We start from the raw sequence: 24,417 nt of genomic DNA on the forward strand, positions 1-24,417 counted from the left end.
ACAATATATTTTCTGTAACATATATTTTCAGTGAGATTTATTTTTTCTATAATGTTTATGTAACTGCAAAATTTATTTTTCTGTAATAGAATCTAAGCCATAGATGCTTTAATATGTAACTGGTTAGAACTATTTACATAAAACCATAACAAATTTGTAAAACTGACTTGTTCCATATCCTGTGATATATTCACAGCATGGGTCAAGGAAAAAGAAATAAATTAATTAATTAAATAAATGAAATTATACAGTTTATGCCTAAAAATATAGATAATGACAAAGAATATATATGGGAGAAAGAATGTGTCTAAAGGCTTCTATGCTCTTCCACCATAGTTAAAACTGCCTCTGACAAATGAATTTTTTTTTAACAGAAAACCTGTACATCATTGTTTAAAAAAATATATACTCCTTGTCTGCCTGAAGGCCTAACATGAAAGTGTTTAAAATATGAAGTAAATCAGTGAAGAACTTTTTGATATTTCTGCTAAAAACAATGTTTCCATTCTATATATTACATATATATTTATATATTTACAGCCTGTATCTGTCAGAATTTTCATTAGAGATTGTGTAAAAACATGCAGTGAATCAGTCAAGAGCTTTTTGAGATTTTTGGTAACAACATTTCCCCTCTATATATTACATAATTTTTATGTATTATATATAGGTATACAATAACATAAGCATATCTGTATGCAACATTGCTGCAGAATTTCAAGTCAATTGACTGACTGCTTTTTGAGTTTTGCAAGCACGAACACCTGCAGGCTGATCTTGATTAAATACTACATTTTGGTTAAACAGATTTGAGTTGTTATCTGAACATATGAAGGAAAAAAAGATCTCAGAATGTTGCTGTTAATTCCCCCCAACATGTGCCTGAGTGTCTGCACATGCACACACAAAATATCCCATTCTCTGAAGCATTAGTCATACTATCAATTGAACTGATACTTTTAAAGCTATCAGGTGATTATAAACCTTTATAAAGAGAACTATATGAACACACCTGGATGCCACACAACATCTTACTTCTTACACAACCACTATGCTGTGCATACATTTTAGTATTTGCATGATGTCAGTATAAGTAGAAGCTTTATTTTATAAAACAGGAATAAAGACAATCATATTTCTAAGATAGTACAGTGAAACAAAAATACCTTATACAGTTTTGTGCTTTAGTCTTCACACGAAGTATTTCCTTCCCTTGAGTGGAAATCTCTTTGTTTAGAACCTGGAGACCACCATCAAACAAATCCACATTCCTTTGTAATTCATCAATATCTTTATTTTTCTTGTCAAGTAACAATTGCAGATTCTCAATTGCAGCATTCAACTGTAAAAGCAAAGCATGACTGTAAATAGTTTATATTATGATCACACAGCATTCTGTAGCTTAGCAAGGAACTTCATATGGAATTCACACTTTTTTGCAAAACACAAAGGAGAGAAAATGGAAATGTAATCTAATTTTATCAAGAAAGGTATGCTAAATTCAGGTAAAAATGAGACAAAAGAATAGTTAAAACATTGAGTCAGGGTACAACATCCAGGAAGAGAGAATTTTAGAGGCCTACTTATGCAACTGATGACAATATCTGGTGCATAACTGGAAATGATTCTCACAATAGTATGAAGATTGCATCATTGCTCATGTTACAGAACAAGCCATGGGTGAATCATTCCACGAAACACACTTTAATACAGATGTTTTGTGTACCATTCACAGAGGTGTTTGTGAACACCTTGGCTCATCCTTCACTCTTATATTTTACACAACCTATACCCAAATGCTTCTGGTAATAGGTGACTTGCAGGGTTGCTTGTGAAGCGTTCAGTCAAATCAAAATTGTATCCATTCATTCTGGATTATTTCTGTTATTTTCATAATGGATTGGTTAAATAGTTCTGAAAAACAGAACTGCAAAGAAAATATAATTACATTTGAAATAAATATGAGTAAAACTAAACAGTTGATAAAAAATGACAATCATTTAATATTTTCAGAAAATGAGAGCCTATTTACTGAACAGATTTCAGGAAGGGGTGCAGGCAAGGTAAAGCATGATAACAAGATAATTTGCGTGCCATAGGAACCACGACATAATCATAAACATTCTGAAACTGAAGATACACATAAAAAAAGGAATAAACCCAGAACACCTCTTCCCAAAAACAAAACAGTTATACTACCCTTAGTTGCCATAGATACTTGGTAGTACTGTGGCAGGCTTTCAGTTGATTTTAAACTTCTATTGACAATTGAACCCATCCTTGAGAAAGAGCTGTGCAGAGTTCTGTGAGAGTCACTGGTGGCTGCAGCAGGTGGGCTGAGGTTCATCTCACACATGTATCCCAGGTCTTTTCTGTAGATTTCATATTTGGAAATATTGCTTGCCAGTTCACACTGTGCATACCTTCTCCGCTGAGAAATTAATGGCACAGAACAGTTCAATGCCGATGACCATTATCAACAGATGTATGATTGCAGCACCTTTGCCTTTGGGCAGTAACATCATTATTCCCCCTCCCCCCTCCCCCTCCACAAAAAAGGAACCTTTTCCACACCATAATCCCATAATCCACTACCACCAAACTAGTTTCTTTCTGTGATGTTCTGATAATAGTTCTTAAAACCATTTTCCCTTCAGTGAAAAGCACAATGAGAATTATACTGCAAACTAATGTGGGATTCACTTGTGAATAGCACATTTTGCCTTTAATTCATCATCTGATCTTAATGTTAACAACTCAACAATAAACATGAGTCTGTGTGATACACAGTGTAACAGTAGAATATAGACCAGCGGTTCTGAGCCTTCAATACACAGTGTGTCAGAAAATAGTGTCTTCTGAGGTACACAAGATCTCTACAGACAAGTGACTTGCAGACATAATCCAATTATGTCAAAATATTAAGTCCCAATAACTGTCTTGTTATGGATTAGTTACTCTTGATCGACCTTGTAAGAGCTTTGAAGGTTTAAAAATGAGCAGTGTATTGTGTTATTGAAATGTGATATTACTATTTTTGTAAAAAATTGTCATTTGTTATTGTAAAATAATGGCAGAAACTGTTCAAGTAGTTTGTCCACAGTGAACTTTTCAAGACACTGTTTTGGAAAAAATAGTAATTTCACAGAGGTTTCCATAGGGTAGCTTTTTACAATTTTCATAGCAGTGTTGACATGGTCATGTTTCTGTCAAAATTTTGTTAAGGTCAAAAAAAAAAAAAAAATAAATAAATAAATAAATAAATAAAAAATAAATAAATTATGTTTGTGTGCACAATGACTGAAAGTCATCAAATGTGACTTGCAGTGACGTGGAGAAATCCTTAAGCATACTGAAAACTGATATATATTCAATTTTACATTAACATTTAGCTTTAAAAAAAATCTGTTCACAACATGTTCAATGCAATCTGGGAAACACTAAAGAAATAGGCAAGTGGTGCAAGGAACTGCTCAAAAAGTTTAACTGATGAAATAAAATATCTGTATATAACACAGTAACAGGAGACAAATTTATGCATATTCATATCAGCTGGAAACTGTTTTGGCATTCCAAGATGAACTGAAACTGAAATGATTTTCACCCAGCGAAATCAGAAAAAACAACAAGAAATGTTTCAGTATTCTTCTCAATGACAACACCAGCCATCACACAGTGGTATGACTTGATTATTTGATGGAGAAAAACATCAAATTAATGTTTCATTGCTTGCGTTCACTTAATTTGTCACCAAATGACTTCATTTTATTCCTTTAAGACAAACCAAACTGCATAGTTATCAATTTTCATAACCTCAAGACCCTTTAGAATTCTTCTGAAATCATGTTTTTGTAAAAACTTAAAAGTTGATACCGACATTGTCCTATGATGAAACCTTCCTGTCTATCTGAACAACTGCTGAAACAATTAAATAAGTCACTATTACACTTTGCTGCTGCTAAAAATGGAGTTTGTGTCTTAATTATGACAAATTATATCTTTGTGACATTTTGCTGTAAGAAAGCTTCACCAAAGAAACTACACTCTGATCACAACAAAAATGTAAAAAAATTGGGGAAATTAAGGATTTAATACATTGTTTTTGTTATCTTTAACTTATGTAATTAACTTTCCTATGAATGTAGCTCAGTTCTGGTTTGTGGAGAAATATTGATGGTTATTTAGTTTTTGCCCTCTTCTCTTCCAGTTTATCACATTTCCTGATTATGATTAACATTTGAAGGGGTCAGCCGAAGAAAGTGCTAACATGCCAGAGCACATTTTGAGTTGCTGTGTGTTATACTTGTATGTTTGGTTAAAGTCAAAGACAACAACATAAATACAACAAAACAAAATAAATTATACAGTAGAAAGCTCTTTCTAGTGGTGCATAAGGGAAAAACTTGTTACCCGAATGTGATGCACTGAAAAATACAAGTAATAGAATGATCAGACTAATCCTTAACAAACTGAGGGATAGCAGTTTCTTCCACTGATCCCTTCATTTGGGCACTATTGTTTGCAACTAGCAACATCATTTGGACACTATTGCTTGCAATTAACAACAGAAAGTTTTTTTAGATAAATTATGACCTCCACAGCTGTGACAGAGGACAAATGCTATTTGCACAAAATAGAGTACAAAAGAAACTTGCCTCAAAATGTACATCTGGATGTTAATACTTAGTTATTCCTTCTATGAACTTTTTGTCTAGGGACAAAGCATAGGTTTTTCTTAATTATTGACTATGCTAAGTTAAATAAACTCAGCTACAAACTTAATTACAAACTATAACTTTATACACTCAGTAAACAAAGACCAGGTAGATGTTTCTGTTAGGACTATTGTTTGCAGATGTGACTGTGCTAAAAATGAATGAGGATAAATTAATTTCTGCCTTTGTATTCATGAAGATTACACCTAAGTAGTGGCAATTTATAATTGAATAATTGCAACTTTTAAAATGCTATTTTTTTAAACTGTAAAAATTCAGAACAGTAAGAACAATGACAATAGTTTGTGTTTGATTTATTGAGTAATTACGTATATCAAAATTTTCTACTCAGGGTCCAGTGAAATGCACATTATTTGTATCATATCTCTGAACAGATTTTTTTTTTTTCAGTTTTACTTGTACCATTCTGTTTTTTGCCTTTAGGTGAAACCAAAGGGATTGCAAGTCCTCAAAGTTATTTCATGTTTCTGTCAGTATTTCCACAGTTTTTATATGTCTCATAGCTGATGGGCTAGTGGTTTTATCCTCCTCTATTATTGGTGTTGTCACATGAAGCTTTTCATTAGCAGTTGTCTATACAGTGAAATAGAGCACAAGCAATTTTTTGTAATACTACTTTCTCCTGCACAAAATAATAGTTTTATTTATTGTCACATACAATCATAAATATGCTATGCCATATCTCTTCTGATCTATAGGTGATCTTATCTTATGTTTTCATATCTCGTTTGAATCTGCTTTTCACTTTTACATGGTGCCAGATGACACTTTCTGAACTGCTTTCATCAAGTTCAACATTTTAATCCCTTCGCTCTATTCTGCTTTCAAATTCTACTTTTGTTGAGATGTACAAATTGTGTTGTTTTCTTTTTTTCCCATTATAAATATAGGTAGTTCTAGAGTCTGTTACGCCCGACACATTTTGTTTTTCTTTACACAATTTCATCAGTTGTGGTGGGCATTTATTGCTCCTTTTTACAGGTTCTGCTGTTTTGTCATTAGTAGGCATTGTAATTAAAAGAATTTGGTTTTACTTTCAACCTTCACAAGTTTCAGCTTTCAGGAATCACCGTTGTATATTTTGTACTTCACTTCACCGTTGTAAAACTTTGTACAAGTTGACTTCTTGCCAAAAGAGAAACAGATAAAACACTATACAATGTCTCTGAAGAAAACATGGAGTGCAAAGTACAACAAACATAGAGTGCAAAGCACAAACTTGAAACAAAAGAAAAAGTGAAATCATAAAAGCCAAAAAATATGAAGGTTGAAAGTTAAAGAGATTTTTTCACTTCAACCTCTCCTAAAGACATTGGAAAAACCTGCTGACTTCAAAGTCCATAAAAAGATTTCATAAGTGCCAACCATCACTGATGATGCTTTGTAAATAAAAGTAACATGCATCTGGTTTCATGTTTTGTTAAACCGCAATATTCTTAAGGTGGAAAAACGAATTACAATCAGTGTATAGAAGGTACTGTGGAAGATGGCCATCCAAACAAAGATATTATTGAGATGTAATGTCATGTAGTTCACATTATTTGCTGTACTCATGCCAAAGGTTAAAGGTGTACAGCTTGATATTCAGTTACCTTTCGGAAGTAGTACATTTGGAAGTAAAAATTTTTTTGGTTTATTCATAGATACAATCACATATTTATGACACAGTCATAACCGGTTTTGGCCATAGAATGACCATCTTCAGCTGCTAAAGGGGGCATACACTGAACACTGGTTCATTGTCAATGAGTTTGATAACACATGAACCTGTGTTCAGCATATGCTGCCTTTAGCATCTGAAGATGGTCACTGTATGGCCGAAACCGGTTAGGACTGTGTCATAAACATGTGATTGTGTTATGAATAAACAAAAAAAATTTTACAAAAGAATCTGTCACGCACTCCATAGACAAAATGCTGTTTTTCCAAAAACATTTGGAAGTTAAAGAGCCCATTCATTTTGTTTGGACCATTTCATTAATTTTCAAAACTATCTCCATAATGTTAATAGTAAAGTATCCCTCCTGAATTGTTAATTCATTGTTCTTTTGTACATAACTATTTGTCATTGCTTCCAGTTACCTTATTTTGTCAGTACACATGCCCTTTTACAGTTTGCAAGACGAATGAGATTATCAATTGAGAGAAAAAATTTACGGTTTGGGTCATGATCAAAGAAATGTGAAAAGCTTCAAATGTACCATTTTAAGTAATTTTATTCAAATACAAAAGTAGGAGCATTATAAAGATTATCATATAATTTATTACATATGTACAAATATTATATATTTTAAACATGAAAACAATGATAAAAATCTAACTGTAAAATAATCTATGTTCTTTACATAAGCAAATCTTAATAATAAATGCACTCTCACCAACACAACATCACTGGCTTCATGAATGATGCCTTAAATGCAACCTATGTGCTCACAGCGTGGTACAATTACACTTTTAGGTTAAAGACCCACAGGAAATTGAATATATGTAACAGTTTTATTTGGAAATTACCATAGCTTCTCTCTGGCTTCATGCAAAATATATTGTTGTCTTCAGTCAGTCGAGAACCCCCCCCCCCCCCCCCTTCCCCCATTTCATAGAGACATTTTTCATGCACAATATTAAATAAAATTACTGCCTCTTTTATTTTTTAAGATATTAATTATGCAAGTAACAAAATTTCTTATTTCAATACAGTTAAGAAAACGTGAGAACATTGACCTGAAAAAAGCAGATTTCTAAAAGTTTTTTATTTAAGCATTCATACTTATTTGTGATTTTATTTCAAAAGCACTTTCAAATTTTAGTCCTAGGGGTTCACAACATGCTGCTAAATATGAGTATGCAGAGAATAGTTTAACATTTGGTTTACTTTTGGCTACTTGGTATAGGTATCACTTATATGTGGTACAATTGTGCCAGCTGACAGATAATTACCCAAATAGCCCTTATCAAGACTGAGATGCACTTGCACCAATCTCAGAAGGGTGTTATATCAAAGACGAAATAATGAAGAAATTTTTCCCTAAATATTATGCCACCTGAATTTGAGTACATTTGTGGCTTCATTTTTTTAAAATTATTATTTCATCTCAAAAGACATCATCATAAAATGGATCACTTGACAGCTTAGTCATCTCTACTTGGGATACCACATGGCCATATTGTTTTCCACAAGTAATAAAATAATTTCTGTTTCTTCTACCAATTCCACATGACATATACTAGCTCTTACACATTTTCTGGAACACTACCTCAACACAAAATGAATTATGTCACTGTAATAACTAAGGAACTATTTGCTAATTTGTATTAATACATTATTGTTTTTCAACTTTGAACTGCCTACCTGCTCTGTGACAAGTTTCACCAAAATTGGTCGGTATATTGGTATTAATTTACTAATTACAGGCATGCTTTTGCACTCCATTGGAATGCAAAACTGGTCCAGTTACTGTGCACCCACACAGGCATAAATACGTAGAAAGCAGTGAAAGGAATAAATGCAGATGTGGGTGGACTCAAATGGGCCCTACTTTGGAAGTGAGTGCTACTAACTAAACATATTTGGTATGTATCCATATTTGCAGCATCAGTCTCTTGTCTCTTTTTTGTGCTGTATTTTGTACACATTTTCCATTTTCTGGTGCATCATAACAGCAAGTCTGCAGTTTACTATTTGTCCATTACTATTGAGGTAATCGCTTTTGATGAACCTTGTCACACTGTAAGGATGAAGTTCAAGAACAGTTGCATATGAAACACAGTCTCCCTCTTGCTCTTTCACTTGTTATTCCCCCCCCCCCCCCCCCCCCTCCCTCTTATTTACGCTCATGCACAAATACACAGCCACAATTTTCCAATGTGTTACATACATGTGCCCGTCTATTACCTATCATTCATCCAGATTATTTTCTGATTTTCAGTTTCTTTTTTCCACTCTGGAATTTACAGTTTTAAACAGATTATAATATATGCTATCGGAGATGTGAGTCAAGCTCCTTTCACATGTTAAAGAGATTACAGTAGATAGAGTCTTCTAGCATTGGAATAATGGTGTAAGACTCTTATAAGTGATAGATGAAAATCTCTAAGATTGAATTGTATTTGGCCACATCCTATGAAGGACAGAACAATGAAAAAAGAGATTAAGTACAGAGTATGGTAATACAGGGTATATAAATAGAATACTGCAAAAGAATATCTACTGCTAACCACAGGATAATACTATAATCTAATACTAACATTTCAGAGAAGAGCTATAGGCAAGAACATTACTCTCAAATGTAATTCCGACAGTAAATAGCAATTTTGTAAAAAGTCAATACTTCCCAGATGAAGCAATCAGTTCCTCTTTTGAGCCAAATCCTTTGTAATCAATCAGTAAGAAAATGCTGTCACACACAACAGAGAACTGGAAGAGGCAGGCGACATGGTGCTCTTCAAAGACCAGGTGTTGGTTTTACCAGAAATAAGGAAAAATATTAACATAGTGAGAGGAACTGTAGAGGTTTGTCAAAGTACACATTGTGCAGCAAGGAACTGAGAAGATACTGAAGTACAGTTAGTCACTAAGTTACTGCAGATGATTATTATAAACTAAACATGGGGCTGGCTACATAAGAGTGACATACTTCAGCATGTCTCAACTCAAAAGCAGTACGATTGCAATATATGTTAGCTACAAAACAAAGGATAGCATTCTTCATCTGTGATTATGCACCACACATTCATCTGAATCTTTTTTTTCTTTCTAGCCATGTTGCATGTTTCTTTAACCAGGAATTTCAATTTCAATGAAACAGAGTCATAAAATGAGTATAGCAATCTGATCAGTACACATAGTTTTGAAACAGGATAAACCACCCTATGAGATGCAGTAAAACATGAGAAACTTACATAGCCAACATAACACAAACAGATCTCAGTTTACATTGAGATTGGAAATGTAACTACAATCATTGCTGATCATTATGGATAATTAATTGAAGTATCATGCTAAATTGCACATGAGACTGGAGGACAGATCAATTTAAATTTATTTTGCATAGGTTACATAAATTATATATGGTAAATGGGAAAATGGGAAATAATGAAAAGTATGAACAGAAGTGGGAATATTTCTGTTGTATGGGAATCATTCTGTAGATATTTCATGCCCACAGAAGGATACCAAAAGAATATAAAGAAGACCAGAAATGGTTCATAACAAATTAAACACAAACTAGTTATGAGATTTACAAGACTAGGAACGTGAATACCTCAGAGCGTCAAATGATACTAAATATTACACCTATTAACTTACAAATGAACAAAGGATCATATGACAGTAACATAAAAGAGTATAATGAATTTAAATGACAAAAACACCATATTTCACAAATGGGAGAGCTGAATTTAGAAATAACTGGTCAACTAAGAGAAAAATGTAGGATTGTTTTACACATTTGTTTAGGAAAAGAAAATCTGCCAAGACATAAGACTTGTGACTGCCAGTAACTACATCACATTACAGCAAGCTGTAATGACAGCATTATTATTGTAGCAAAAGTGTTACCATACATAAAAAAGTTAGTTTATATTTCAGAGTTAATTACATATTTAAAAACAGCAGTAACATAGTGCATACACAGAATGATGTTAGTACAACAATTCACAAAGTTGAATTAATGTCAAGCATTTGAAGGTAATGGATAGTTACCAGATGTCACAGTAAAAAGGTACACAACATGGACACTACACAACGAAAAAGCTTATAAGAAACAAGCTCTATTGTATTCGTGAATTTATCACAAGGAAAATGTCCAGTATGCTGAATGGACATGTCAACAAAAATGGGGGACTGTGACACAAATATCATGTGAAGAGAAAGATAAGTGTGCAAAAGCAGGTCATTAGATCCATGGCTGGAACGCTCTGAAGAAAATCCTATATAAATAAATTTCAGAACCTTACCATATTGATATTATGAACTTTACGTGTATGTGAAACAGTTATGTATGTGAAAATAAAATGCAACATATTATGAAATTAGGACGTGTATGCTTCACAGTAGAAGGGAAAAATATGACAACCAGGGTAACAGTGAATAAATAAAACTTTCTTTGCATTTTACACGTTTCAGAGGATTCTGCTTCATGATGCATACTCTACAACATTATGAATGCATGAATGAATGGCTGAATCTTGTTCAATTAAATCCCTACCAGCATAGAGAATATGAAAGGAAGCTCATGACTACAAACAGGAATTACAATGTTTCCTGATTTTTACTGTCCATATAGCATCAAGGAATATAGGAATATTTTGAGTTCCATATGTTAATTCTGTATTATCTAACAATAATACAATGGAACACATACAAAATAGGACATAAAAGCACTGAGTATACTATGTGTTTTCATTAAAGAACTTTAATGCTGCCAATTTTCTATAACTTGTTGTGAATAGAAGTTAATACTTGTACTTTTGGTTTGTTTTCTAAAAAATGAAAGGGATTTATATATGCTTTTGATTACGTCCATACAGTGGAAATTATCTTTGGATGAATAAATCAAACTAAGCATTCATCCTCATTTCAAGCAATACTGTGCCATACATGACATTCTATTAATAAGCACAGCACACCCACAATAGCTGACTTCTTTTCACTTTCTCAACTAAAAAACTACACTTTTACTTAATGACCAATTACACAAATATTGTATCTGTAACTTTATCTTCTGATACAGAGTTAATCTACAATTAATACTGGGATTAATGAACTATAGCCACAGTTAAAGAAACAGCTTAGCCAGTATAAGAAATAGTGAGTGCCATGCTTTATCCTCAAGTATTGATGATCTGACAGCCAAACTGAAATGAAATGTACTTTTTTTATAAATAAATTTTGTCAATTTAAATATTGGAATTTCTTTCAATCAGGATATGTCTATGCAGATACAAATGTATATATTCCTTTTCATCTTAATTTATTCCTATGAAACTGTACATTTTTCATTCATCTTCTTTCCATCCTGTGCTGAGTGCCCTGAGCCATATCGCCTCTCTTGCTGTGGGGATGTGTGGACCTGAAATAGCCCCATTGTGTGTTTCTTCAATTAAATGAAAATGGTATTATTTAGGATAAGAGAAATATTACTCATGAACTGACATTTTCAGCACAATGCCTTTGTCTTTTATAATTCATCTTACAGAACATATTTTTATCACTAGTTGGATAGGGAACTGAACAACATTACATATTAGCCATACAAATAATTGAACATAGTACATCCAAATATAAAAGCACACAATTAAATTTTTCAAGTATGAAAGATCTTTTCACTAGAAAAAGAACTGTGAAATGATGTCCATAAATATTTTGCCGGTGCGTACATCGTAAGTTCACAATCTAATACCTCTTCATAGCCTCACTAAATTAAGGTTTATGCAAGATTATACAACATTTTATTCCATAAATAGACTAGATATTAGGTCTTGAAAGAGAAACAAAAGATAAATATTTAACAAGAGGCCTTGAGGCAAAGGTAAAAAGTTGTGTATTTCCGAGTGTCATATCTTTGTTTGCATGATGTCACACTTTTGAGGTTTGATTTAATTAAAACACTCAGTAGGGAGCTTACTTATGTCTGCAAAATCATCAGAAACAAGGGATGACACTTTTTTTTTATTTTTTGGAATGGGGGGAGGGTGATATTTCTGTATGCTTTCCAGTTAAGTCCCTTCAAACTGTAAACAGTAAAGACTAATATCATCCAGAGCTAAAGAAAAATACTTTGAAATTATGGATGAAGTATTCTTTGTAAACATGTCCCAAGAGGAAAAATTAGCAACTTTCTGAAAAAATCAGCATCTATACTACAAAAATATGAACAAACTGCATGTATAGAGGTTTTACCACTTACATGGGAAAAGACATAAAAAATAAAAGATTTTGTTGAATTGTCATTACTTCAATGCATAGAGGCAACAGTATATGTACATATGATAGAGACTTCTCAAAGTCAGGAGTCACTGACATCATTATTACCATCATGAAAAAAGAAGCTATGAGAAACAGATAGTGGACAGCTGATCTGCATTTGCAGAGTTAATGAACTAATTTAAGAACTGAAGCAAATAACTAAAGAAGTTAGGATCATAGCAAGCAAAAAATGAACATCCATAAAATGAAGTTTCTAAATTGAAACTGTATCAGCTTACAGTAAGTAAGATGCTCTTACTAGAATCTTTCATTTGGCATATTTAGCATTCCCCAATATAAAGAGACCAGAAAAATTACAGGATCAAACACAGTGGATTTAAAAACAAATCTGAGAGATGAAAGAAGCTGCAAAAACCAAGATGGCTGGGAAATTCTGTGAACTACAAAGTATTTAAAAATTAAAACAGGAAAATAAGGACATAGGTAAATATGAGAATAATTACCACCACCACTACAAATTCAGAAAATAAGGTGAAAGTAACTTGTAATATCATCAGTGCTGGATGAGGTGACAAAAGTAGATAAAAAAAGAAGCCAAGACTGGGTTAATGAAAATAGACAACATATTGATTATGGATGGCAGAGAAATAACAAGCATACTCAATTATGACTATAAAAAGTGCCAGGAGAAAGTGGGGAAAATTATACAGAAACTAAGGACCACAAAGTCAGTTGGTGATGCTGACATATCAAATCATGTAACACAACAGCCAGTAAACAAATAACATACCACTGCTGGATGGAAAAAAATATCATTCTTTCAGAGTTGGAAAGTTTTCAGAAAAAGCTGAAAATACGCAATGTCACTACTAGTGTACTAGAAAGTGCACGAAGATGACACCAATAACAGACCAGTCTCATGATATTGGAATTCTCACAAATACTAAAAATTATTAAGTAAGATAGATACATCGTTTATTTGGAAAAGCACAACATTCTTGGACCAGGTTTCAGAAAGCATAAATCTAAGAATCTTCAGTTACCACTCTGATGGAATATATTAGCCAGTCATCAGTAGGAAAACACAGTATCTGCAAAGTTTCTGGATTTTTCCAAAGCATTCAGTGCTATTGCCTATACAACACTATACAAAGGGGCAAGCAGAAGAAAGGATATAACTGAATCAATGAAACAGTATATGTAGACATGTCAGAAATCTAAGTTGTCAAACATGAAATGCTGCAAGCATTTGATAATGGGCCAATTGCTATTTAATCTGTTTGTAAATAATATAGGCGTTGAAGTGAAAGAGAAGAAAATATCGTATACTTATAACATGACATTGCCAAAAGAAGACATAAACCTTGAACTTCTTGAGATAAGAGCATTTATTTTTGCAAAGATCATAGCACAATAGCTATTCCAAAATCCAAGATTATAAACCTGAAAAATACATGTATTTAGTGTCCATAAAAAAATATGAGCATATAGATATGAAGATGGACAAAACAAGGTTGGGGGAAGAAGAACCCACAACATTACTAGGTGGATAACAAGCTGAAATGGGAACAGCACATTAATAATTTCTGTCAAAGTTTAAGTTCATTTATAGACATCATGAAAAAAGCAGCCAGCATGTATGCAGACAAACAGATTATGTGCATACTACACCACGCATTCTCTGAACCACACATGCAGGAAGGGAAGCAGAAGCTTTCAGAAAAAAAACCTTGGCATATTGTCTTTACATCTCTTTAAAACAATAACATAATATTACAGGCAGGCAAAATAGCTGGCCAGTGCTTACTTTCAATAGCCAAAATTCTAAATACCACCAACATGTAAACTTTGGACAAAAAACAGTTCTAGCTTTCAGAATTACTACTTTCTTCTTCAGGGATCTAAGAGATGTATGTTAGGAAGGTTACAAAGGAGGGGCATATCAGTCAGATTGCAGGATGAGAGGGACTCATCTCACAAAAGTTGTCTGATACTTTTATACGTGTAGTGCTTGCATCAGAGTTGATATATGACATAGCTGCCACCTGCCAGCTGCCATGTCATTTATCCGTTCTGCTGCAAACACTGCACAGCTTTTCATGTCGCTATGACTACCAACCATCTGTCTGTTAGGATGAATGCCCACCACCAAACTGTTGCCAAGAACGAAGTTCACCACTTGTTGCCTCAACACACAGTTGAGAATAACATGTTCAGTTTCAATGGCTGTTCACAACCTGGATCATCAGGATCCTTCCCTTCACCATGAGCTTCACTTATCTACAAAGATGGGCATTATCCTTGTAACACATCCTTTGCTCTTGTAATAATCCATTCCATAGAAAATCTACAACAGGGCTATTATCGTAGAGTATCAGTCAGCAAAGAAATAGTATCCTCGACAAAAACATAAAGATTGACTGGATGGCACTGTGAGTAAAGCACCAGACTTACATTTAGATGAAGTGGAGTTCAAATTCCCATCCGCCATGTAAATGAAGACTGTACCAGTATTCAATGTGGATGAGTTGTGTGCAAATTTAAAGTTACACTGTATACAGTGAAGAACAGAGGAAGACTGATAGAGAATTTGAAAAACCTGCAAGAGGATGGTACGTAATGGTGTGGACTACTATCAGTGACTGGTGGGACAAAAAAAATAGAAAAAGGTGAAGGTATAAAGTAAGGGGAAGCACATAAGAAAGAGACTTAGAGACAGGTAGACAGATAAAGAGTGGACCAGTAAAAAAGAGTACAGTTAGTGGTGCTTGGACTGAGATGAATCTATAAATTTACAAAGTTGTGAGGGGATAACTTCAATGTGTATACGAGGGTGGAGTCTCCAGTAACCCACTCTAACTACACCCTCTGCCAGAAGTATCTCCTTCCTCCATTCTGTCAGTCCTTCCCAATTCATGTTCCCACATCACCTTCAGTGTGCACCACTCCCACTGGCTCTGACAACAGTGCCTCGCACACGTAGCTCATGCACCTACCACTCTTCCCTTCTGCATTTCTAACTGGCAAACAGCAGCCTACCTCTGAGCCATTAGACATCTCCTACCCCAACCCCTCTCCCTTCCTACCACCTCTCTCTCCCTCTATGCACCCCACCAGACACAACCCCCACCCCCAACCTCGTCCAACTGCCAAAATGCAGCACTGGTACTGGGCTTCTGGCTGGCACCATGTAGGGGCATAGGTGTGTGTGTGTGTGTGTGTGTGTGTGTGTGTGTGTGTGTGTGTGTGTGTGTGTGTGTGCACGCGCGCGCATGCCTGCACATTCACGTACATATCTAGCTTCCATTCCATAGAAAATCTACAACAGGGCTATTATCGTAGAGTATCAGTCAGCAAAGAAATAGTATCCTCGACAAAAACATAAAGATTGACTGGATGGCACTGTGAGTAAAGCACCAGACTTACATTTAGATGAAGTGGAGTTCAAATTCCCATCCGCCATGTAAATGAAGACTGTACCAGTATTCAATGTGGATGAGTTGTGTGCAAATTTAAAGTTACACTGTATACAGTGAAGAACAGAGGAAGACTGATAGAGAATTTGAAAAACCTGCAAGAGGATGGTACGTAATGGTGTGGACTACTATCAGTGACTGGTGGGACAAAAAAAATAGAAAAAGGTGAAGGTATAAAGTAAGGGGAAGCACATAAGAAAGAGACTTAGAGACAGGTAGACAGATAAAGAGTGGACCAGTAAAAAAGAGTACAGTTAGTGGTGCTTGGACTGAGATGAATCTATAAATTTACAAAGTTGTGAGGGGATAACTTCAATGTGTATACGAGGGTGGAACTTAAATAGTGGCAACTATTTATTCACAACTGATGAAAAAGGGTGACTTGTTTGCACCTGTTACTGTTCTCCAAAGTAGTCACCAGCATTGTGTAGAACCAATTGCCAGCGATGTGGAAGGTGTAGTACACCATTAGCAGAGCCTGTACTGTTGATGGTGCGAATGGAGCAGTCTAAAGTTATGGTGACTCTCATGTACGACTATGATGGTGTTATCCTAATGCATTACATTCCTCCTAGGCAGACCATCAATGCACAGTATTACTGTTCATTTTTAAAGTATCACCTGTGACTAGCTTTGCAAAAAAAGCGGCGGCACTTTCTGTGCAACCCACGCATCATTTTGTACGACAATGCATGGGCGCATACAGCGCAAGCTGTGGCTGCTCTGTTTGGTTGATGGGACTGGGAAGTACTGTACCATCCACCATACTCCCCGGACTTAAGTCTTTGTGACTTTGATTTGATTCCGAAGATGAAGGAATGACTTTGTGGCATTTGCTTTAGAACTGTTCCAGAGATTCAACAGGCAGTAGACAGCTCCATTTGCACCATCAACAGAACAGGCTCTGCTAACTGTATGCTACACCTTCCACATCGCTGGAAATGGATTCTACACAGCGCTGGTGACTTCTTTGAAGACAGTTATGGGTGCAAACATGAAACTCTTTTGTATCGGTTGTGAATACTTAGTTGCCACTATTTAAGTTCCAACCCTTGTATTTCACAGAATTGTTTGCCTGAAGAAAAGATTGAAAAGCTCTGATAGTGAAAGTCGTCAAAAAATAGTGGTTGTAATGTGTGATATGTTCAATGGCTGACTTCATTACCATAGACAGTTTGGTGAATGTGTTCATAACAGTTCTTCTATAAAGTAACTGATAAGTAATTTAACTTGATATTTCACCCCTTCTTTCCATAGTATGGGACAGAGAATAGACATGTATGTATTACTGTAGAACTGCTTATTACATAACTCCTAACATCTAAGTCAACTGCCTAATTTAGTTTATTTATTTACTGTATCAGAGTCGTCAATAATATTGAGGGCATTTAATTTCCCTTCATTCTGTAAGCATGTAAAGGTCTACTTTATAAGTTCACATCTGCCTTGCTTGAAAATTTGTTGTCTTTGCACATTTTAACACTTATTTCCATCTTTATTTAATCTCTATCCATTTATATCCATTAATATTTAGTTATTTTCTTCTTTCAGAATTCGATAGCGCTACCCTACAGCAAACCTTCTTGCTTACAAAACCTTACATGAATGTCTTTGTTTATATTCTCTAGTAAAATGATCATTATTTATTCACAGCATATAGTGTGCAGCACACAGTCTTCCTCTAACCCAGACTCCCCCCCCCCCCTCCCTCTCTCTCTCTCCCTCTCTCACACACACATCCCCCTCCATCAACCCTCCCAATTCTATAAGCACCACATTTCCCTTGCTTCATCTCTCATTGGCCATATAATTACATACAATTCCACATAAGAACTATGTTTTCTACCTTGTACCTATAATGCTTCCTCAGAAAATTTTAACATTTTCCCCTTTTTTTCATGTTCACTAAACATTACAAGCATTTTTTTGCCTTCTTTTCTCTTTCCCTTCTACCCTTCTCTGGACCACCTGCTTTATATATTTTACTATATTGTCAACCTGTATCCATAACAGTAACCAAATGCAATCTATGATTTTTCCAGTTAGAAAACTTTAAATATGGTTGTGGTGATCTGCTCATCAAGGACTTTTTCCTTGAGGACTATTTTACACTTTTACATAACATTTAATAAAAGTATTGTGAACTGAATCACTTGCTTTCACGAGCTCTGCATGTTTTCTGAGTTTTTCATTTCTATCCTTTTGAGCAAATATACACAACAAAGAAAGATAAAATGAATAAAATATTAATTTTAGTCATCAGAAAGGCAATAACAATTTGACAAACAGTGCATAAGTATCACTAATTTACATGTGTGCATTAGAGCAAAAATCTTGAAGCTTACTGCTTCAGCTACCACAGGTACTACCACACACAATGACACATGAAACTTTTCTGCATACAGTTTATTAAGTGTGGCAAGCTTTTAGTTTATGTTAGGAAAGTGTGCAAGAAATTGTGTGCAGTTATATTAACTTGTTAGAACTAAAATCAGGGACAAGTTACATATTTCAGAAATTAGACCCAAAATTAATATTCTGACATGCTAAATTCATCAGAGGATAATGTGTTCTTTATGCTGTAAAATGAAGAAATCTCAAACTTTCAGGCCTTACAATTGACAATTCTGTGTAACTGCACTGAAGAAGCCAGAAATGTTTACACATCCTGAGTCTTCTGATAGTAACATATGAGAACTAATAGTTTCTAGTACTTTTGAGAAAGCAGTTTATCAATCACTTCTTCCTGAAAATATTGTAGAGATAACCTACTTCATCAACAATTATTCCATAATGCAATGGATTCTGTTAGTCAGATTAGGGTATATTACTGTTTGAATTTCATAAACTGACTATTCATGAAAGCCCTGTACATATTTGTAGGACATCTTAGGTAAGGTAAAATTGTGATAATATTCAACGTTGATATTATGGAAAGAAATAAGCTGCTGGAAAAGAGCATATTGACAAAAAGATTTTTGTGTAAAAATGGAATGGAAATTTCTACCAGAATGTAAATACTGGGTGCGGCATAACCGACTGAGCAGTTGCTATCGATTACCGCCGGGGCTGTGGTGGGGGTATGCAGTTGCACGTGGTCTTCCTTTGTTCAGTCGTTGACCCCATTTCAGTAGCCAACACGGTCTGGACTGGTTCACATCACGGTTTTGTTGTTCACACTTATTACGAAAACAGAAGATGTGTTATTGCTACACAACGAGCTTTTCACCAACGGTTCAACATTCCATGCAACAGTGCCGTTCCTAACGGAAACACAATTTGAGCCTGTGTTCGGCAGTTGGAGGAAACTGGCAGCACACTAAGAATAGATACACACGACTGTCGCAGATCCATCAGAATGCTAGAAAACATGCAACAGGTGAGAACAGCAGTTCAACAATCGCAGCAACGTTCTGCTCGACGACATGGTGTTGCATTGGTGATTTCAGACCGCAGTTTGACAAGGATTTTGCAATGCGATTTGAAGTTCCATCCTTTCAAAATAATGATTGCTCAATAGTTATGCCGAGCAGACTACACCAACCGTCAAAATCTGTGTGAGCAAATGCTTGCTCAGATCCTTCCGAATGCAGCTTTCATCAGCAGTGGCGAGGCACACTTTCACCTTAGTGGGTACACAAATAAACAAAACTTTCACTATTGGGCTGAAAATAACTCCCAAATTATTCGTGAAAGACTGCAACATTCTCCTTAAGTGAGAGTGTGGTGTGCCATATCACAACTTGGTGTGGTAGGCCCTCACTTTTTTGAGGAGGTAGGAGTGACCGTGACAGCGAATTCCACACATTATGTTTCAATGTTGCAAAATTTTCTGCAACCCAGAATGGATGAGATTGTTGAAGAACATGGATTGGGGGACTTGTGGTTCCAACAGGATGGAGCTACTGCTCACACAGATTGAATTTCACTTGATGTTTTGAGAGAAATGTTTCCAGGACGCCTTATCTCTCTGAGGGGTGATGTCGGATGGCCTGCATGGTCACCAGATTTGAGCATTTTCGACTACTTTCTTTGAGGATATCTGAAGGAAAAGGTTCTCAAAAGCTGCCCTCACATTCCACTAGAGTTAAAAGAGCGGATTATTGATGAAGAGAATGCCATACTCCGCGATATGTGTGCAAGAGCTGCTCGAAACTTCAGGGATCATCTACAACAACATATTGATGCTAACGGCCACCATCTTGATGACATTATTTTCAAAACTAAATGAATGTACTAATTTTGAAAATAAAAACCTTTTTTCTCTATACATCCAGATTTACCTTTTTATTGCTCCTTAAAACAGCTTAGTCGGTTTTGCCACACCCGATAGTTTAGGGGTAAAGAATAGTATAGGCATTGAGTCACTAAAACGTAAACATAAACAAGACTGAAAACTTTGCTAGCTTTCAAAAGAATCATTTTTCAAACTAGAGTACAACACACGCACGCATGCATGCACGTGCGCGCGCCCACACATGCACACACACACACACACACACACACACACACACACACACACACACACACACACGTCCCAGTATTGTGTAGTATTCATCTGCCACAATGCAGTGTACAGGTGTGTCTGTGTTACTGCATCCACAGAGGTAAAAAATCGGCATGATAAAGACTTTGTTGTACTTCTGGGAGGCGCAAACGACATCTAAAAAAGATAGAACAGTGAGTGCTATGTGTGATCTTAAAGAGTATCTTAGAAACCTCACTCATACAAATGTCATAATGATCAATATTCTGCACCACTGTGGTCTTGTAAGATGATCATGTGTTAATATGGAAATAAAAAGTGCCAACAATCAGTTTGCAAAAATTTGCACACATTTTAAAAATGTGACATGCGTTGATATAAGCAATGTTGGACATAGATTCCACACACAACACAAACTTCACCTGCATGGTTTAGAGAAAGAATATCTGGCAAACCTGATAACCAAGGAAATAAAAAACCAACAATATAAATTCAGAACCAAAATGATAACTGCATCACCATCACCAGACTCCATAACAAAAGCACTTCAAAAAGAGGTAAAATCACTAGAACCATCATCAGCACCAGCAAAGCATGTAAAAAGAGATGAAGTGTTGACAGAAAGGTGAACAGCAATTTGAACAACAAGAGAATGCAATTCACCACAGCCCAATGTACAGGTACGACCCGAGAGATGCAGAAAACCTGTCCTCAAGGATTTTTGGTATCTCACCAGGACACGGGAACGAATATGACAGCACAAAATGTAAATAAAATTGTAATCAGTTCTAATTCCTAGTCACCTGCAAATTTTAAGCCTAAATACTCAGTGCTTTATAAATAAATCACGAGAACTTGAGGTAGCAATGAATGGTGCAAACACAGACTGCATCTGCATCATGGAGCAGTGATGCAGAAGTTTTGGACTAAGTAGCATTAATATTCACCAATATAAGTTGGGAAGTCAGTATTGTAGAAAAAATGCCAAAAAAGGAGGTGTATGTGTCTTTACTAAATCAAGTATCCAGTACAAAAGAGGGTGTAAAGCTGAATCATTGAGTGTGGAAAATCATTTTGAAGCAGCAGCTATACAGTTGTATGAAATACAGGAAAAGTCATCATCATAGCAATATACAGACCACCTACTGGAGATACAGACATATTCATTAATAAATTAGAAACACTGCTTAACATTCTTTTTACTGAAAGAGCCATTGTAGTTGTCTGTGGGGATTTCAACATAAATCTTATGAATGGATGTAGGCTAAAAAATCAATTCCTAATGTAGTTTCAATCTGTTTCGGACACATACATGAACCCACAAGAATAACATACAATACAAACAGTCTTATAGATAATATATTTTCAAATGTACGATCAACAGAAGTAGAAATAACAAATACTGATTTGTAATTATCAGACTATAATGCTCCTGTCCTCAAAATTCCTTCAATGCCCTGCAAGAAAAAAGTGTACTTCATGCATAAAAGAAAATTTTCCATTGAAAACTGTGTAGAATTTACAAATATCCTAACTAGTTAGTCCTGGGCAGAAGTGCTGTCCCTAACAAATACAAAAGATGCATATAACACTTTTTCTTCAATTTTCATGGGAAATTTCGAAATTTGCTTTCCGAAGAAGCTGTCAAGAACCACATCATGTCACAATACAAAGCCGAGATCTTGACTCACAGCTGGCATCAAAACTTCTCGTGGAAGTCACAAGAGAGTAAATTCAAAATTGAAGACATCCACAAATCAACAGTTCACAGAAAATGTTAAGAATTAAAAGAGGGTATATCGAAAAGTAATTGCCAAGGCAAAATTTATGAGTAATGACAACTTAATAAGTCAGTCTGGTAACAAATCAAAAGCCATATGGAGTATTGTGAAGACTGGAACAGGAAAGGGATGAGAAGACCAGGATATCATTCTTAAAAACAATGAAAATGTCAAAACTAAAAAAAAAGATTTGCCGAATTACATCAACAATTATTTCATAAATGCAACAACTTCATTAAACTCAATATTTACAAACCAAGAAAAACCAGAATTTCCAAAAGCTGCTTGTAACATGAGGCTAGATTAAACAGATGAACATGAAGTGTTCAAAGCAATAAAAAGCCTGAAACCTAAAATGTCAGCAGGAGTAGATGAGGCACCTGTTTATATCATAACAATGACAGCTGCACAAATCACAAGTCCCTTGACATACATAGCCACTTATCGTATAGTGAAGGAATGTTTCCAGAAAGGATTAAAATATCAAAAGTGAAGCCATTATTCAGAAACAGCTACAAGCATAAGGTAGAAATCTATTGGCTGATATCCCTATTTCTCTCATTTTACAAAATAATAGAAAAATTAATGAAGCATGGAATCAACAAATATCTAAATGACCTTAAGTTACTCAATAGAAATCAGCATGGCTTCCGGGCAGGTAAAAATACAGAAACAGCACTAATGTGCTACACTGAACAAATAATCAAAAATCTAGAAAAAGACAATAATGTAGTAAGAGTAAATTTAGATCCCTCCAAAGCATCTGACACTGTCAATCATGGCATTCTTCTAGAAACACTGTAAGCATTAGGTATGCATGGGACAGGGAAAAACACAGAATACTTCAACCACAAAATAGATTTTGTATCAGAAAAAAGTGGAAATAGGAGTGCTGTAAGGCAGTATTCTAGGTCCCTTATTGTGCCTTATCTACATAAATGACATTCACACCTCAGATGGAGCAGCAAAGGCCATACTGTTTGCAGATGACACTAGTGTGATAATAGGTGCACCAAAGCAAAAGCTGCAAACAACTACTGATCAAGTAATGAAGAATGTCCACACTTGGTTCAATGCAAACCAGTTGACATTAAATGCAAGTAAAACAAATTATATGCAATTTGGGAAAATACGTCAAAATGTAAATCTTGATCTGTTGTTGGCTGACAAGGCCATAGACAGAGTGGCATCAACAAAATTGCTGTGGATTCATGTAGACGAAAATCTTAATTTTAATGACAATGTAATGAAACTTGTGCAGCAACTTAAACTCAGCCTGTTTTGCTCTTAGAATTATTGCAAATGTTTGTACTGCAGAGGGTGCCAGGATGGCATATTTTGGATATTTTCAGTATCTTGCAACATACGGAATAATATTTTAGGTTTCCATCACTTGCCATCTATAACAACAAATAATAATGCACAGAATGCATAAACACAATGCAAACGCTTATTCAACAAGCTTTAAGTTCTAACAATTCATTCCTTATATATAATGGAAGGAAACATTCCACGTGGGAAAAATTATATATAAAAACAAAGATGAGATGACTTACCGAACAAAAGCGCTGGCAGGTCGATAGACACACAAACAAACACAAACATACACACAAAATTCAAGCTTTCGCAACAAACTGTTGCCTCATCAGGAAAGAGGGAAGGAGAGGGGAAGACGAAAGGAAGTGGGTTTTAAGGGAGAGGGTAAGGTGTCATTCCAATCCCGGGAGCGGAAAGACTTACCTTAGGGGGAAAAAAGGACAGGTATACACTCGCACACACGCACATATCCATCCACACATACGAAAGAGGGAAGGAGAGAGAAAGACGAAAGGAAGTGGGTTTTAAGGAAGAGGGTAAGGAGTCATTCCAATCCCGGGAGCGGAAAGACTTACCTTAGGGGGAAAAAAGGACGGGTATACACTCACACACACACACATATCCATCCACACATATACAGACACAAGCAGACATATTTAAAGACAAAAAGTTTGGGCAGAGATGTCAGTCGAGG

At 35.3% G+C, this 24,417-nt stretch overlaps 1 protein-coding gene across 5 annotated transcripts in view; it reads right to left on the bottom strand.

Moving 5' to 3' along the window:
- Window positions 1-24,417, bottom strand: part of LOC124607173 (golgin subfamily A member 6-like protein 22) — a 311,550-nt gene that overhangs the window by 33,319 nt on the left and 253,814 nt on the right. For 4 of the 5 annotated variants that reach the window (XM_047139399.1, XM_047139390.1, XM_047139407.1 and 1 more), the window contains one exon: window positions 1,167-1,342. In XM_047139399.1, coding sequence (XP_046995355.1) covers window positions 1,167-1,342 — 176 coding nt within the window. Of the gene's footprint in view, window positions 1-1,166; window positions 1,343-9,450; window positions 11,807-24,417 lie in introns of those variants that run through there. The other variant, XM_047139423.1, reaches the window with a different exon arrangement.

Source organism: Schistocerca americana, chromosome 1 (genome assembly GCF_021461395.2).
Source record: "Schistocerca americana isolate TAMUIC-IGC-003095 chromosome 1, iqSchAmer2.1, whole genome shotgun sequence".
Taxonomy (NCBI): Eukaryota; Metazoa; Arthropoda; class Insecta; order Orthoptera; family Acrididae; genus Schistocerca; species Schistocerca americana.